The following is an 18,797-nucleotide window of genomic DNA, read 5'->3' as shown; positions in this document are numbered from 1 at the left end:
TGATGACCAATCGAGTCCAAGTTTTCACAGGTTGGTTATTTTTTGCATATGTTGGGATACACCAAGAGAGAATACCAAGAGAGAATACTAGTCTTTGACAATTACCAAAGGTGTCCAGTGCCTTTAATAATACAACTGAGTCAACTTACTTCTGTATTTGCTCCTCTGATAAATTGCCGTGGACTTTGCCCGTCTTGTACCTAGATATTGTCGAAAAAGGAAAAAAAAAACAATCAAAAGAGTTTGCGACCGTTAAATTTTATATTTCCAGTCCAGAGAGCCGTATAGACAATCCAGAAAGCATTGTGTTTCTCTCTATTTGTATTACATCTATTTAAACAACTGTAAAACTGACAACCACTAGTTTGGTTTCTATCCATTTATCTTTTGTTTATGGTTTTCTATAGACAATCCCCTTATCAGTGAAGTCAATTGATGGGTGTTCTTCCTGGCACCTGTAACTGATGTTTTTTTTTGTATGTTGGGTCTTGATTCTTATTGTACTTTAATATTATTTTTCTTGGCCGAGCTGATAGTGAGCACCGAACTGAGCAATGGCGTTTTTCTGTTCAGAGTGTAGGTTCGAGTCCCAGTCGTGACACTTTAGTCCTTAAGCAAGACACTTAACCATTGCTTCGTCCTTTGGATGGGACATGAATCAGTAGGTCCTGTGTGGGTGTGTAATTCACGTAAAAGGACCCAGTGAACTTGAAAAGAGAAGGGGTTCGACCTGGTGTTCCTATTTGATTGGCATCTGTGCTAATCACCTCGTAAACAATTACATTTGGGTTTTTTTGCAAGTCGGCAGACACACACAAGGCCGGAAGGCCACTTCAAGGAGCATCGGATTCAAGCTCCGTGTTTGATCAGCAGAGTGTGGGTTCGAATCCCGGTCGTGACACTTGCTACGTAAAATTGGGGAGGTAGTGCTTTTTGCTCTACCGGCCAGGCTTTGCACTGATGATACCCTTGAGCTTACATCCATATGGACTGTAAAAGGGGTAACCCTGTTTCAGCCCTAGGAGTAGGTGGCAACGGCCCGCTGGAAAAAAATAATTGTAGCCCATAACTGCTCGGTCATGACATGCTACCAAGGAGTAGGTCTCATACTTCTAACGTAGTCCCACATACCATACAGGGAAATACTGAATGTTGAAGTGCCTTGTAGATGAGCATCACTGAGTGACGGATATGAGTACTACATTCTATACAGGGATGTGATGCTTTTGACAGAAAAACTGTGAGTGCAAAGCGTGGAAGCTTGCGAGTGCAAAGCGTGGAAGCTTGCGAGTGCAAAGCATGAAAGCTTGCGAGTGTGAAGCATGAAAGCTTGCGAGTGCAAAGCATGAAAGCTTGCGAGTGCGAAGCATGAAAGCTTGCGAGTGCGAAGCATGAAAGCTTGCGAGTGTGAAGCATGAAAGCTTGCGAGTGTGAAGCATGAAAGCTTGCGAGTGCGAAGCATGAAAGCTTGCGAGTGTGAAGCATGAAAGCTTGCGAGTGTGGAGCATGAAAGCTTGCGAGTGTGAAGCATGAAAGCTTGCGAGTGTGAAGCATGAAAGCTTGCGAGTGTGGAGCCTGCTCACATACATTTATCTTTGGTATTAAAATCTCTACTACTCTGCAATCTGGGGTGTTCTATATACTGTTATCTTCATAAAAAAAATAGACAATTATTGATATTTTATATTTCGGAAGGGCGGGGGGGGGGGGGGGGGTTAAAAAAACGGATTTCCAGTTAAAAAAGGAGAAATCACATTCCTGTGTTATATAAGATGCTACTTTTATTATTGTTTACCTGTCCAATAAGATCTGTAGAACCTGCATCTTATTAGTGAACGTCTGGTACGTTGTGAAGAAGATGTTGATGTAGCTGGAGTCCATCTCTTCCAGGGCAACCGGGAGGTACTCCACAAGGGTCTCCAGAGGGGCTGCCTTGATCGTCTTCACCTTGATGGTCTCCCACTCAAGACCAGAGTTCTGCTCTGCAGTCCCCTAAAAAAAAAAATAATTTGTGGTTAATTATTAAATTGAATAGGATAAATAAAAAATATATAAGACTATTCATTGCTTATAGTCGAGTCGCACAACTACCGTCCTACCTAGTTAATTATGCCTTACCACGACTACTACAAAAATAGTTGTGACTACCTATTTGGTGAACCCATTGTGTCACTCACGACTATTTAGGACAACCTTATTTACTTACAAAACACAGTGGCACAATCTTCCAATCTTTTAGGCAGACATTTTTACTACATTGCACCTGCGGCAAATATTACTTCGCAATGCATCTTGGGAATTCAAAAATTTCTCGCGACTATTTGTGGCATGACTAGTCAGGCAGTAAGTTTCACTAGTCATCCAGGCCTAAAAAATAGTAACAGAAATTCAAAATTTTATGAAATTTAATGTGCCTGAATAAATAATATAAGTACATATTTATAGAATTTGTCTGTAGTAGACCATGTAACCTGTGACATCAGATGTTTACGAAAGAGCCACAGAGCCAAGTTCCCTGCAAGGTATGACTTGTACAAGGCCTAATGTAAGAAGACACAAACAATTTTATTTTATAGAGATTGCACTGAGGGGCACATCTCAAAATTGGTTCAGCTGTTTTTTTGTTAGATAACTCTTGAATTTATGTGGAAACTATGACACAAAGTGTAAAATTTCCTAAGTGACCAAATATAGTACATGTATGTATCTTGCCTTCCCAAAAGGTCCTGGAATGTACATTGTACAAGGTGATGTTTTGTAAACAAAGATACCATAGTCCAAGAGAATACAAATCAAATTATCTGTACAATTCGAGAATCAACCATACATTTATCTACATATTTATATATTTAAACAACTAGTTTGCATAATGTCTTGTTTTAACATACAATGTACATGTACTCTCAGGGAAAATCTCAGCCCAAATGTTGTTTTCCACTTTCAACTAAGCTTAGAATTGCACCGAGGGCATTCGGCTTGTTAACGGCACATGTTCCAGGAAGGGCGTCTCATTTACACATCAAAGGCTCCCTTCGAGGGATTATATTCAACCTAGGGTCATAATTCCACATCTAATTGCCTTGAATTTGTTGCATTAGTGACTCATTAGCGCGCAGCGAGTCTGTTTTTAATAACATTATCAGGGGATAAGATGTGATTGCGTTTTCCTCCCCCTTCTTTGTTTTCGTCAATGATGAGAGCATTTAAGTAACCTCATTGTTGTGGGTAAGATTTTTTCAGGGTTGTAATCTTCCGAATGGATTTGTTATGGATAATAACAACAGCACAATAGTGGCTTCTTGGCACACTGGGCCATATTCATAAAATAAAAAAAATTGCTTTTTCTAGGCTTTTGCTTACATCTTTATAGGCTTTTGCTTACATCTTTGTATAAGGATGTAAGCAAAAGCCTAGAAAAACAGTTGCTATCCAACCAAAAGCCTAGAAAAAGCAATTTATATTTTTTATGAATACGGCCCAATATCCGACACTCAGTGTGCTCAAGGCACTTCAAAACTCAGTATTTTGATGCAAGGTATGGCGGAGTTACATGTATGTTTTGAAGTATGATACCTACTCCTTTTAAATAGCACCATGTAGTGGTTTACAAGGTGCTGTGGCCCAATATGCAGCCAAACTAACCAGGAACACCGGGGCAAAACCCTATATCTGTTTTTCAGTAGGTTTTGGGTTCTTTTATGTGCATTATTACACAACACACAGGCCCAACAGGTTTACGTGTACGTTCCATCAGAAGGATGCAGCAAAAGTGGTTGAAAGTCCTACTTTTAGGACACAAGTGGCACGACCAGGACTAGGACCCACACTCTGCTGATCAGAAATACCAGAGTTTGAATCCGTTGCTCTTAACCGCTAGGCCATGACAGAGTGAGAAATCATTACAAATATGAACTATTCATCTGGAGCCATTGACTCATGTTTTCTCACTCATGCCGTTTGGGCCAATTGACCTGTTTTAAAGATCACTAATTTAACATTGCTCCTGGAAGTTTTGAAAAAAATATTTCACTCGGAATGTTTCGTGTCCATTGGGGAAAAAAAAACCTTCAAGGAAATCAACAATGGGATTTTGGTTGGCACCGAGCCAATGTACCATTCGATGCCAAGTTCTACTGATTGTTCAGACAGTTATGTAAACTTCCTCAAATCTAGGTCAAGACAGGATGTCCCGAGTGGAGGGATGGGGGGAGGGGGGGGGTCTACCAAAACTGTCAAAAAGAATCCCAAATTAAAGGCCCTATCATCCCCCTGAAATTGAGACTCTAGTCATGGGTATCTCGTGGGAATCAGTTCACTCTTTGAATGTAATAAAATAATATTTCTTTAGCTTCTTTAGCTCATACATCACTCAGCGACACAAGGCGCTTCAACATCCAGTATTTTGCTGCGAGCAAGGTTATGTAGAGCTACATTTTTGAAGTATGAGACCAATGCCTTTACACAAAACCATGTAATGTTTACAAGTTGCTGTGGCGCAATATGCAGCTAATCAAACCAGGAACAACAACGATAAGTGCACTGGGTTCTTTTACTTGCATTGCTCAATTCACACGGGACCAAAGGCTTTACCTCACATCTGCAGGATGCATCAATAATGGATAAAGACACTGGACACTATTGGTAATTGTCAAAGACCAGTCTTCTTACTTAGTGTATCTCAACATATATATGCATAAAATAACAAACCTGTGAAAATTTGAGCTCGATTGGTCGTCGGAGTTGCGAGATAACTATGAAAGAAAAAACACCCTTGTCACACGAAGTTGTGTTTTCAGATGATTGATTTCGAGACCTCAACTTCTAAATCTGAGGTCTCGAAATCAAATTCGTGGAAAACTACTTCTTTTCTTGAAAACTACGTCACTTCAGAGGGAGCCGTTTCTCAGAATGTTTTATACTATCAACCTCTCCCCATTACTCGCTTCCAAGTGAGGTTTTATGCTAATAATTTTGTAGAGTAATTACCAACAGTGTCCACTGCCTTGAAGTGTCTATAACCCGCTAGGGATGTTAATAAGGGATAAGAACCCTGTATTATTATTCTTATCTTCATACCTCTTCCATGATGGACGCTACAGAGTGCCTGTAACGAACCCTCTTCAGGTAGACATTGTATATTGCACCATTCTGCTTCTCCTCCTTCCATAATTTCATGGCACCCTCCTGGAAAAAACAAAACAAGTTGATTGTCACCAAAGCTAGTATTTTGAGAATGAACAAAAACATGAATGTATACCCATTTAAAGACAAATGAGTGTATATCTTCTTTATAATACATTGTCACAAAGCTCGTTCAAATAAATAATATCAATATTAACCACAAGGGAAACTGACTGGGTAAATTTTTAAATGATTTTTGGGGTTGAACAAAGAATTGACAAGAGTGGGTTTCGAACCAACCAACCAACCAACCAACCACTCAACCAACTGAGCTACAGCTCAGATAGATCTAGCCCTATGTTGGCGGTGTCAAATAAATAATGTCATGTATAGTACGTTATACTTAAAACTTAAGGCTAGTCCTAAGTTAGGACGAGTACTCGTCTTAACTCAATCTTTGTGAAATCCACCCATGGTCTCGTAAAAACATTTCTGGTCCAGAGTCCAGTAAATTATTTAGATCGTAAATGTCCCCCAACAAATTTGAGCCTTGAAGGCTAGTTTTAAAATGCCTCCAAGCCTCAAATCTGTTTACTACTAAAAATGTTTACTTGACCAGAAATATTTTTCGAGACCAGAATCAAAATGAAAAAAATAAAACCTAAAATCAAAGGCGATGCCCCAAAATATTTTCCCTATTCTTGCTCCACTAATTAGGTACAAGCGCTACAACCTTCGTAAATGCTGTGTACTGTCATGCCAACTAATTTTAATTTCAGAACAGGGTAGTGTTACACCATGCAAAAACAGAATTGAGGAGTTTTTTTATATCCACTGCATCCAGCTTGTAATTACCGATAAGGGAATACAACCCCATAAACTTGATTGTATTTCAACATCTGAGCTGTTTGGCAATGGAAGCAGCCAAGCTTGAATGCGCCAGTAAACAGTTATGAGATAGAATAGGGGTGTTGGGTTGAAAGATTAAAGCCTGTAGATTGACATTTTACTCATTCCGTATCCTTGGTGGCATATCCTATGATGAAACTAATCAAGGGGATACCACTGTTTGTGCTCGTTTTTTTTAAACCCAAAGGAAAAGATAATTACATGTTGTGTCCTTAAAGGCAGTGGACACTATTGGTAATTAATCAAAATAACTTAGGCCTATCATAAAACCTTTCTTGGTAACGAGTAATGGGGAGAGGTTAATGGTATAAGACATTGTGAGAAAAAGCTCCCTCTGAAGTGACGTAGTTTTCGAGAAAGAAGTAATTTTCCACGAATTTGATTTTGAGACCTCAGATTTAGAATTTGAGGTCTCAAAATCAACCATCTGAAAGCACACAACTTCGTGTGACCATGGTGCAACAAGGGTATTTTTTTCATGCATTAATATCTCACAACTTCGACGATCGATTGAGCTCAAATTTTCATAGGTTTGTTATGCATATGTTGAGATACACCAACTGTTAAGACTAGTCTTTGACAATTACCAAAGGTGTCCAGTGTCTTTAAAGGCAAAGTGCTAGCAGTCTCTTCAGTGATCCGCTGGCCAAATGCCATTCAAAATATCGGAGGACCAGTCAGAATGCACTCCTAGTGGTTTGGCTGGCTAGTTTAGTCTGAAACGCATCCATATTTAATTTAATATGCAATATTATATGGACCAGTGAAAGAGCTGGTGGACTAGTGAAATAAAAGGCTGACTGGTCCTGCTGGCCACAGTCATTGAAAAAGTTAAGGACAGACCCTCAGCGCATCCGTTTGTATTACAACATCTATAGGTTGCATACGTAAAATGCATTTTACCGGTACACATAAAGGGCGCATACATTAAATTGAGGTCTCAAAATCAGCAATTGACCATTAATTAATATAACAAGTTATTACATCATAAAATATTGTATTCGAGTCGGGCTAATAAACATTATTTGAGTTTCACCCATAGACACATTGTGTGTGTAACTACTGAAATCAGAACAAAGTCTAACATTTCTAGGCCCCGACATAAACTGTGTCAGTGTGAAGTACAACTCAAACCTAAAAAATGTCAACTCCGTGAGGATTTTTGTACAAAGCAAATTCAAAATGGACCTTGGGACACCGGCTTATCAAGTCAGTGTCAACACCATGGTGGTGTAATAATAGATACTTAATCTACTGACCTCTTCAACTACGCGCTATTAATGTACAATGCACAACTACTACTGGTATATTTTCTTGCACAAATATTTAACTTGATGATAGATTGATATCTACGAAGGCTGCTTTATTTACCTTTTATAAGTGCGATTGCCCCCAATAGTTTTTTTCAGGCCATAAAATGGACTACTCAAACACGTAAGGTTATGAAACAAGTAGTTTGTGGTCTTGCCGTAGCCTTATTAGGCCTTGAATTTCATTCTTAATGGGTCACAGCAATTGTCCTACTTCTCTCTAAGGAAAATTTAAAATAGTACTTGAACTTTGCAAAGGGCACCACAGCAGAAGCACAGGGCACCAGGGCAATTGATGTGGGTTCTGGGGTTTATTTTGAGTGGTTTCTGTCCCTGCCTTTCACCTCTGTGGATGCCAGTTTGGGCAAGGACCGGAGCCTTGCATGTGGATCTGGTTTTTCAGTCCCTGCATGTACCTGGGCCCAATTTCATGGCTCTGCTTACCGCCAAATTCCACGCTGCTGATCACAATTCCCAGCTTACGTGCAAGCGCCAAATTTCTGCGCTAGCCTTGTAAGGCCAAACAAAATAAATGTTGTGTTTACGGTAACGGCCCTAAAAAATTCCAGGTAGGTAGGTAGGAAAATAATTTTATTTTGTAATTTTATTTTTATTTTTAAGTTCTTGAATTTTGAGTTATTTGTTAATATTTTAAACCCGTTACCATGAATTATACTAACCTTGTTCGACTCATCAAGTTATAAACCCTCATGTTGGAAAGTGGTAAAATATAAAAGTTTATAAGTTGTTTTAGAAAAAACATAACATAGGTCAAGTTGCAAGCGCTTTAGAAGTTACAAGGAAACTTTTTATCTTACCATTAAATCAGGGCCATGTTTTAAATGCTGACATCAGTTTTACCAACTTTCAATTTGAGGTGTGGTTATTTTGTTCACATTTTTCATTCCATTGTTGTACACTTACTTGCACTTTACCCAGACTGACGAACCTCCGGGTTGCTGGGTGAAAATGATGTCACTCAGTAGGCTCAGTGGTGCAAGGTGTACCATAACATTAACAACAGAGCCGAAACTCACAACTCACATTTTCCCCAAAATAATATAGCAAAATGAATAAACACTTTTGAGGGTCAAACTTATTATTTTGAATGTCAGCCTGATCTGATCTGAATGTGTGTTGTGAGCACAAACGTGATAAAAGTTTGGCCCATGGTGATCTTCGAAAATATTGAGAAATGTCTTGCTGACATCGATGTTTACGAGCTTCAACTTGGCTGGCTGATGGAGGCACTTTTCTGTTTTCAAGCTAAACAATTTGTTCATGTTACCGCACGAAGAACTGCCTGACGTCGACGCCATGTTTTGATGCAGTTTTCATTCGCAGTCTGTCCGTAGTGTAAAACGTGTTGTAAACGTACGCGGCCGGTCACCCACGTGCTGTACACCACTGACAGCTACACCATGTTTTGTTGTGGTGTCCAATATGCGGCCGGCTGCCAGGGGCCCAATTTCGTTTCGTGCTGTACCACTGACAGCTAGCTGTACTGTACTGTTGTACCGTGTTTTGTTGTGGTGTCCAATATGCGGCCGGCTGCCAGGGGCCCAATTTCGTTTCGTGTGACATTGGATCGCCCCGAAGTACGCTGTGAACACAGCGGGTGCGTCGGGGCCGGGCATCGGGTGGCGCGTGCACCTTTCACAGAAAAAATTGTGGCAGTACAGTAAGCTAGGCTAGGCGTGGGCCGGGTGCACAAGTTTTGATATCGCCATGATTTTTGCAAAAATGCATTATTACACTGGTAAGTCGTAATAAACAGTTTTAAAGTGAGGCAACATGTTAAAATTCTCATTTTAAATTTTACCAACTCACAAAATATTTAGAAAAATGTTTTGAGGTCGGCAATTCGGCCGCAAAAAATTCAGGTCGGTCGGGTTACCGTAAACACAACATTTATTTTGTTTGGCCTAAGCATAGAATGCCTGTACTAAAGTTGAGTACGCACGCGCAGAAGCCAAAATGGGGGGGGCACACACAACTGCCTTCGAAAACAAACCCCTCAATGCTCACATTTTGTGAAAAATCCACAAGCTGTATTATTAATTTTATTTTTGATTGGAACTGAATAAAGCAGGTTTAAAGTAGTGTTTGTTTAGATGATCTACCCGCGGGAACCCGGCAAACAATTCCCACAAAAGGGTTTAAAAGCTAAGCTGGCAACAGCCAATTTCTCTCATATTGGTTTATCAGTAATCACACAGTACATCAGTCAGTTTAAGACTGAAAACATAGAGAATCGGTTTCAATCCAAAATCTTGCAGATTTAGTTCATAATGGTACCCATCTCCAGAGGAAATAAATCCATCTGAAATACCGTCAAATTCAAGCAAACAGATCACCATCCCTTATTTTGACTGATGCAAGGAAAAAAAACCTTTAGAATCATGAACACTAAACTCCTCACAAAAACACATTTTCCCATTATTTTCACAAAAGGTGACTAACAAATCCGATAAAATTTTCACATGAATGATGTTAACTTACATCAAAAAGATAAGCATTTATTAATTTTGTCCCCTGATTAGCAATCAAACCCATGCCAGTAGTGTCCAGTGCCTTTAAAGGCACTGGACACTAATGGTAATTACTCAAAATACTGTCCCCTGATTAACAATCAAACCCATACTCCATACTTACTTTGTTTAACCATGATGCCCTAAACACATGGGTGCTGCATGTGGAATCCCTAGTATTTAAATCCAAACTGCACTGATTTTGTCCCATATCCACTAATCAAAACTCCACAGGAAAAAGTTCAGCCGACAACTCTCCACAATACAGAAAAAAAAAAAACACGCCACAATCCGCTCCCTTTTATAGTCACTTCCAGATCCGAATGAGCGACTAATCACCCAAAACAGAAACACCGCTCATGATTCTCACAACTCATTGTAAAAATCTTTCTCCAGAGTGACATCTATATCCTCACAGGAAAAGCAATTTACATTTTTGTAATTTCCCAAAATATATTCAGGAACTAAGTTTCCACCCAGTAGTTTTCTTTTCATAGACTGCTGAGCAGGTTGCGAAAGCTCCAAATCCTATAAGTGGGACTACGAGCTCAACGATTAGCTAACAGAACCGACAGCTACGTTATGAAATCCATGAGGTCGCGCATGAAATAACGATGACACCTCGCGCTTGCCGATGGTCCCGAACCTTTCCTAAATCGATGACTGTGAATATCTAGTCTATGAAACATGTAGGGTATGGTAGTGTTGCAGTCCTACCCAACCCTATACTCAAGTCACTAACCACTCTGCATAATGGTAACCCGTTGCCCAATGAGGAAACCTCCGATTGAGTCACGTGTGATACTCATTTCCCATATCCTGTAGTCGAGCTCTAGCTAATTCCAAACCCATATCCCTTCAGAATTCAGCCAGTGTTTTGACAAGATCCCCCATGTACCGCTGTACAATTGATAATGACATCCTGATTCAAGTAGACAATGAAGAGTGTTGAAATTTTAAAATAATGTGTGATACATCAATCAAATTTGCTTCCACAAAATATCGCCACTAATTGTTGGCCAGTCACTAAAAAGCTATGGGCAAATCCTGGTCATCCAAAGTTGAGTGTTGTTCCTTGAAAGGAGCCGTTCAATTAGGCTATTCCAAATCAAGATCATCAGCCTCAAAGTTTTTACAAAAAGAAAGCACACCATCAGGTAGATTTCCATGCAGTATGCCGGCTACATTGTACATACCTATCTTGCCATGAATGACATACTCATCCCATGTATATTGTACTCTCTTGAAAAGCAGGGTATATTTTCGAAGTCCAGTATCCCCTTCTTGGTGTGCTCCAACATGCATTTTAAAATAGCCAACTTGTAAAAATTTGGCCTCAATTGGTGCAATTGAAAGAATGAAAGATAAAAACAGTGGTATCGTACTAAATGTACTAATAAAAAGAGGTACACAGAATGTAAAAATCTGCTTAAAACATTCTCTTCAAAAAAGTTCACAGAGTTGACAATTGACAGTAACTTTTATTCTCTGTCTGCATTGATACTTGGATTTCTTCATCTCTTTTAGGCACACAGTAAGATCCCCATACTAAATTTGGATTTCATCATATAATTCGTGTGAAATAAAAAAAAGAAGATCTGGACCTACATCCGTCATGGCTACAATAATTATTACAACTGCAATGGAATTTCTCTAGGCTTCATTTGCTCATTTTTGGGTTGGCAGAAACAATACAATCAGTGAGAAATATTTATTCCACTTTTTCAAACTCTCAAAAAATTCAGAGAATTTACAAATTTTGAACAGTTACTTGAATGTGCTCTTTCGTCTCCATTTATACTTGGATTTCCTCATGATTCTTTTGGACAATGAATTTGGATTTCATCATATTTCATATAACAATGATTCTGGACCTACTTCCGTCACGGATACAATAATTATTACAACTGCCATGAAATTCCCCGGCTTCATGTGCTCATTTTGAGTTCGGCAAAAACAATACAACAGTGACAAATAATTATTCTGCTTTCTCAATCTCTCTGGGGAGTCATTCAGTGGTTGCTATAGTGCTTGCAAGAACATGATCCCCTCCCCTGCACAGACATGCCTCCGCTTAGCCACAGCACCCATGACAACTACACCACGCATACCCCTTGTGCCGTGGTGAGAAGATCTGCGAGTTGTATCATTAAAGCTGCGCAGCCAGCAATATGAACTTTTTCTCCTAACAAATTTGGACAGAATGATGATCTACAATGAAAAACCATTTGGGGTTGAAAGGGCTTGATACTTAGTCGGTAGAGCGTTGGCACGTTAGCCCAGAGATCTTTGGTTCAAAACCTGCTCAAGCAATATTTTCTTTGTTCAACACCAAACAAACTTTTAACTTACAATATTGATGATTTTTGTTCAGTGTCTAAATGGAAAGTTTTTCTTCCTTGGTCAAAGAAAACAACCTATCTAATATTTGTTTTTAATTTCTTTTTCTATATTGGCAAAAGAATTGGGCGGTGTCGCTTTAAAGGGAAGGTACATCTTTGGTAATTACTCAAAACAAAACAAATTAACTTAAAAACTGACTTGGTAACGAGCATTTGAGAACTGTTGATAGTATAAAACATTGTGGGAAACGACTCCCTCTGAAGTAACATAGGTTTTGAGACAGAGGTAATTTCTCACTAAAATAATAAAAGACTTCTAGCTAGAAGTCTTTTATTCCTATCTGAAAGCTCACAAATTCGTCCAACAAGGGTGTTTTTCTTTTATCATTTTCTTGCAACTTTGATGACCAATTGAGCCCAAATTTTCACAGTCTTGTTATTTTACTATGCTTACGAGTGAGAACACTGGTTATTACCCAATTACCAAACGCGTACAGTGCCTTTAAGATCTGAATAAACTATACTAACCCCACAAATATAAAACAACTTTAGAATCTTTCAAACACAATTGTAAAATTAACATCTACTTCTGAGGAGTTTGTACATAAAATTGATATGTTCAAAGATTTACACATCACCCAAAATGGTCATGGTAAAAAAACTAACATCAAAATATTGTTGATGTCAGTTAGATGTCAGTTATGAAGTTTTCAATTTTTTTATGCTGATGTTTGCATAAGTTAAAGAAAATTTAAGTTCTTAAAAACATTTTCTGCCAATACCTTTTGACTTTCACTTTCACAGCTTCGTTATTTTTATGGGTTGCAAAAAGTGTGGATACTAGTCTTTACATAATTACCAAAGTTTGCCTTGTGCTTTTCAAAACAGAAGACTTACCTGAAAACAAATTTCACTTTGAGTGTTGAAAAAACTCTTCTTTAACAGAATCCTTTCAAATTTAGACTACCTGTGTGCTCCCTAAACATAGAAATGGCTATGTCCGCCAGGTGTTCTAAATTATTGACAACCAATATTCACAGTATGTGAGGATCCGTGAACTTATGTTATCAATGCACCATTGAACTGTGTCGTCATTGTTTGTTATAGGCCTATTTCAACACACGTTAGTTATAGACTGACCTTCAAACTATTGTCATGTTTCTAGAGAATGCAAGCTTTAGAGATCAATAAATGGACTCCATACAAAAAACCACTGCACTACGTACTACTCTGTAAGTCTATTATTATTAGTTTACAAGAAGAACGAGGCTGAAAAAGGCAGAATATAAATGATGTCTTGATGTTCTGTCTCTAAGAACCTTGAGCCACTCTAATATGGGATTTGGAATTAAGACATTCATAAAATCCTTGGACCTTCAGTGACCCAGAAAATGAAAACACAAGTATTTTTGTTCAAGATTGTGGCACAAAAAAATCACTAACTCTGGGAAGTAGGCTATACAATGTACATTTGGTTTGCGGCAGCACCATCATGTGTATCTTTTGCTGTGTAGATTTTGTTCTTCCGATGTTAACTAGAGCAAGCTAGTCGAAACATTAAAAGGTCCTTACTCTGTGCCCCGACAAAAGGTCCCCTTGATCCACTAAAGCCAAAGTAATTGTCCCTGCCGATGTCCAGGGTTGAAGATAGACCAGTTTTAGTGGTGGGCATAAAATCAAATTTTTTGGAAGTCTACCGCGGGCAAGGGGATCAACTAAATTATTCATACTTAATTATGGGTCATTACTGCTGAAGTGGGGCCAGGTTTCCAAACTGTTTGTGTTATGGGGCAGCGCAAAGTTGAATGGCAATTTGACTGTGTTCTTTCTCTGTGACATTATTGATACTCCTTATTATCATTAGCTGTGTCTCATATCAATGCAAAGTGGATATTGAAATCTGTGCTATTTTGCTCAGAGTGCTGGGCAAAAATTGTGAGTCCTGGGCAGGCCCGCCCAGCACTGCCCAAGTAGGCTACAACACTGCCGATGTCCTACCTTCTGCCCAGTGTAGTAGTTGATTAAGTAGGACTGTTCTTTTCTGAATTTCAAAATCTACTCCATAACAGTAGTATTTATAGCAAGAGAAGTTCTCAAAGAAATATCAGCAAGGTAATTTATAAATGGTGTTAATGCAAACAGAATATACATCAAGATATCTCACAATGCAATGCCTCAAAACATACACAGTATTATAGGCCTATATGTTTTAGGCCTATTTAAGTTTTTGTGTTAGAAAGACTCACTTCAATCATGCGTCAACCATGTAGGTAGAATGCTTCAACCCTTGCATACTGGCCTATTTGCAATGTGTATGGAAGCGACACTCGGGCTAAATGTTTACATGGTCCACTTATTTCCAAATTTATGTTCCGTTTTTATTTCACAACCCAGTCAAGATTTTTGAGTACAAGAACTTACCTGCTATTTACCAAGTGTTGCTTAAGTCCACACAACAAGAAAGCCCTTACTGGCATGCCATTTAATAAACTGTTCAGAAAACCACACTGCATGTGGTTAGTAAGTACACTGGTACACATTGGTACACTGTTTGTAAACAACCCAAACAGCTGACCTACTTTCCAAATTTCAGGGTATTCAAGATTCAATTTAATCCCCCATACCTCGCTGCACACCACCAGGTCACAGCTGGGTTTTTCATTCCCATGTAAAATCTTGGAAAACACAATTAACACAGGGCATTGCAATCCCCCTGTGTACTGCACTATTGGCACTGTAGTAGTACTGCACACAACTTCCACCCACAGGCAAGACATGGGTTCACCTTTGAGATCATAGTATTCTCACAGAGAAAAGGACACTGCACTTTCTTTAAATACTTTCTTAGAATGGTTCCTTTTTATAGCTTTATGGTGAGAGTCGGTGCTTCTACTTCTCAGAAATTTCCTCAAAATTACAAAACCAGAGATTATATGTATTTATAATACTGTATAGGAGATTAACACATGGTGTTACCGCAAACCTCACTCTGATATTTTTAAAAGGAAATTTTAACTTTCAAAGAAATATCCAAGAAAATGAAAAAACTAAGGAAATGAACGAATTAATGGAATATTTGAGGAAATCCTCAAAATGTAAAGAAATTCTGAAATTCTGAGCAAAATGCTTCGAAAATATCCTCAATGAGTTTGTTTGATTGAGTATTATACTATTTAGAATGACTCGAAACAAGACAAGTGGGATAAAATTGCTGCGCATGCATAAAAGACAAAAATACTATACTCTTAACACGAAAGAGGGGGTGCCCCTCGTTCTGCATTTATCGCGCTGACAACCGTCTGTGATGCCCTCTGTTGTTGAAATTGATATATATTTGTAAACATTTTCCCAAGACAATAACGGGCCTTCAATGTGCGTCGTTAACAATTGGAAAGATTATCAGAAAACCAACTAACCTTTTTGAGAACTGGCAATTGGCGAACACTACCTTTGGTTTGTGTGGAACATGGACAATGTACTATCTGACAGACCCAAATCAAAAAGTGCAATTTTTATCTAGGCTAAATATTTCCACTGGATGACAGAAATATTCTCCCAAACAAGCACACCCACGTAAGCAAGTATGGGTGGGTCACCAGAATCAGACTAGATTTAACCCATAGAGGTAGAAGAAAGACCACAGTCATTGGAAGTCGATCCCACATCAGCCGAACCCTGCGTGGTTTGTAGCTAGTCCAACTGGAACAAAATAGCCTCAGCAGAGCAAAAGTTCTCTGAAGTCAATTTTGTAAGTTACATGTCACAATCAATGAGTTGTTTTCATCGATAACTGAGGGTTTTGTTCATTAAGACAATAGTACTATTATGCTATACGAGATAATTTTATATCAAATAATAAACCACAAGGGAAATTGACTGGGTACATTTTTAAATGATTTTGGGTTGAACAAAGAAAAATTGACTAGAGCGGGATTTGAACCAACGACCTCCGGTTTAACGTGCCGGCGCTCTACCAACTGAGCTATCTAGCCCTATGTTGGTGGTCTCTCAATATGTGAGTTAATTTTGGTACTAAAGTTAATTTTGGTACTAAAGTAGAAGAATAATAAAACGCAATCATACGTGATAGAAAATGAAAAACATCTTGATGTTATAATAGAAGTAACAATTATCGTCTGCTCCACAAAATATATATTAGACTAACTATTTTGACTAGTCGATCAACTAGATGTATTTGAGCATACTCTATGATTTGAGTGAAAAACATACCATAATGCAGATTATCGCAAATGGACAAAAGGACAATCACCAGAACTTGCTTCATTCGTATTCCATAATGCTTTGCAATGTCTGCAGACTGAAACCTCTGGGTCCCACACACGTCCTTGGGTATTGTGACGTAACCTAGTTAGTCTACAAAATGACCTGTTCCTATTCCTCCCTTTACATCCTGTACGTTTGTGCAGGGTTTGCCCATGCTATTTCCAGAGTTGTATCTGAGTCACTATGGTCGAGTTAAAGTCACACTTGTGTGAGTCTGACTGAGTTGGAGTGAAAAGACAATTTTACTTAAATCATCACAAAACTAGCTAAACTTTACAAAAATTGTTTTAGTCATGGAGTGTTTACTAATATAATAGCATAGAGCAAGGAAGAGATGTTCCGCTGTATAAAAATTAGAACCATACCAGGGCATGCCATAGTTGCGGTAATAACAAAACCTCCCTCCTGACGGCTATCGTTATCGCAACTAGGACACAGTTGCCAGGTAGCCTGGATGATATGACGATAATACTGTCACGATACAATATTGAAAACAATATCCCCAATATCGATGTTGTTTTTGAAATTATCGAAATATCGTTACAAAATGATATTTTTTTCACCGACGATATCTTCCAAAATACGTTATTGTAAAACCGTCTTCGCGTATTTTCCCAAGATTTTCTTAGTTTACATTTGTTGTTTCTTATAATGTTATATTTTTGCGGTAATATTGTATCTTGTACTGTTTGTTAAAATCTTGGCCGAATAAATAATAATATTTAATAATTAATAACATTTCACAGACTCAACAGGTAAATCAGATTTGTTTGGGCTGATGCTGTTAAACTTTTTCCAGCTCAATGCATTGCATCTGTCCTCATGTCTAGCTGTGGTGGTCTCTCTTTGCAGCTCTGAAGCAGGACGAACGTTCTTGAAACATTTATGTGCTGTCACTTGCCAGTACAGAAGTTCGTAGTAAAAAAAACACCTAGACCTAGCCCTGGTACGGTAGGACATCATCGTCAGTGCCATACTGCACACGTCCCAAGTGTTACAAAGCTTATTTTTTTTACTAAATATTACCAATAACAGACCTTATGCATTGAATTGAAGTCATCCAGCCGCAATCTTTGAGGTCAAACGGTGACGAAACAATAGAAACGCACATATAGATTGGACAATGAACAACCTCCTTTTGACCTCAATGCGGGGGCGCCGTACTGAAATGACGTCATGTGCATAAGGTCTATACAATAACAATACAAAAAATACAGTAAATGCAAACAAAAAATTTACTAAAAAATTATCTTTAGGCCCTATTTTATACCTGATTCGACTCGACATGCTTTCGAGTTTCAAGAGAAGTCCAACTTCGGCTAGGGGGGGGGGGGGTAGATAGGAAAATAGTAATTCTAATTGGCAGAAGATCGAGCGGGTGGCGAATGCACATTCTAAATTATGTTTAAAAAAACCCGCAATAGAATAAATTCATTACCTGCTCAAAGTCGAATACACTCGTCATCTTGGTCCTTTCACTTCAGCCACCAGCATGCTGGTTGTCCATAGAAAATTTGCTTTTATTCATGCATGCAAAAAGCAACAAAATACTGTCCAAGTATGACCAGTTGCTGTGTAGGACAGCTGAAAAGTGTGTAGCAAACCTTTGGTCAGAATGTCGACGTCGCGTCGTGCTCTATTTCTCTTGCCGCATGTTTACTCTGCTGATGATTACATTATAACGTGTAGTTCGTGTTATAGGGCACTCGCTTCGTGTGATGTTCTAATTTTTCAGTGATCATCTGCTGATGTGTTAGTAGTTGCGATAACGTATTCCCTCCTCCCGACGGCCGCCAGGAGGAGGGTTACGTTATCGCAACTAATGAGGTGTATTTTAAAGCAAAATGAGAGGAGATACATCATCACTGTATCACTATATCATCAGCCAAGTTGATATTAAGACTCAATAGATGTGTCATGGAGCTATCGTTTTTAGCGAAAATGATGGGTGATTTGCACAGATTGTAAAATCTGTGCAATCAACCATCATTTTCGCTATCACCATAGTGTCATGTTCATTGGAAGTTTTAGATTCTGTATTATATAACAATACTATATCATAGTACTTATTATTCCTACATTTCCCCTCTGACAGACTTGACTTTATAATTATTGGAAAACTGAATCAAATACTGCTGCCCCTGTTACAATTTAGATCACTGTAGCGCGATATACAAGTTAGAAAATAAGAAAAGTTTTACACAATTAACTACTACTTTGGTCAAACACCTTGACGTCTAGAGCTCTAAATTATCGTATGAGAATAAATGTGTTCTAACTGATAATGGGGGTGTCACCCG

The 18,797-nt window shown here is 38.6% G+C and overlaps 1 protein-coding gene across 5 annotated transcripts in view; it reads right to left on the bottom strand.

Annotated features, from left to right (window-relative positions):
* LOC139947847 (ral guanine nucleotide dissociation stimulator-like 1) overlaps positions 1–18,152 on the bottom strand; it is a 43,563-nt gene extending 25,411 nt beyond the window's left edge. Inside the window, exons 1-4 of one of the 5 annotated variants that reach the window (XM_071945655.1) lie at positions 17,936–18,152; positions 5,077–5,184; positions 1,796–1,992; positions 150–200 (exon numbers count right to left, since the gene is read on the bottom strand). In XM_071945655.1, the coding sequence (XP_071801756.1) occupies positions 150–200; positions 1,796–1,992; positions 5,077–5,184; positions 17,936–17,962 (383 nt within the window). In that variant the 5' untranslated portion in view covers positions 17,963–18,152. Of the gene's footprint in view, positions 1–149; positions 201–1,795; positions 1,993–5,076; positions 5,185–5,854; positions 5,912–9,995; positions 10,518–14,634; positions 14,668–16,443; positions 16,703–17,935 lie in introns of those variants that run through there. The other 4 variants (XM_071945656.1, XM_071945657.1, XM_071945654.1 and 1 more) reach the window with 4 other exon arrangements.
* Positions 18,153–18,797: the final 645 nt, after the last annotated feature.

This window comes from Asterias amurensis, chromosome 15 (assembly GCF_032118995.1).
Source record: "Asterias amurensis chromosome 15, ASM3211899v1".
NCBI classification, from domain to species: Eukaryota; Metazoa; Echinodermata; class Asteroidea; order Forcipulatida; family Asteriidae; genus Asterias; species Asterias amurensis.
The sequence above is the reverse complement of the archived record's forward strand: the minus strand, read 5'-3'. Positions and strand labels throughout refer to the sequence as shown.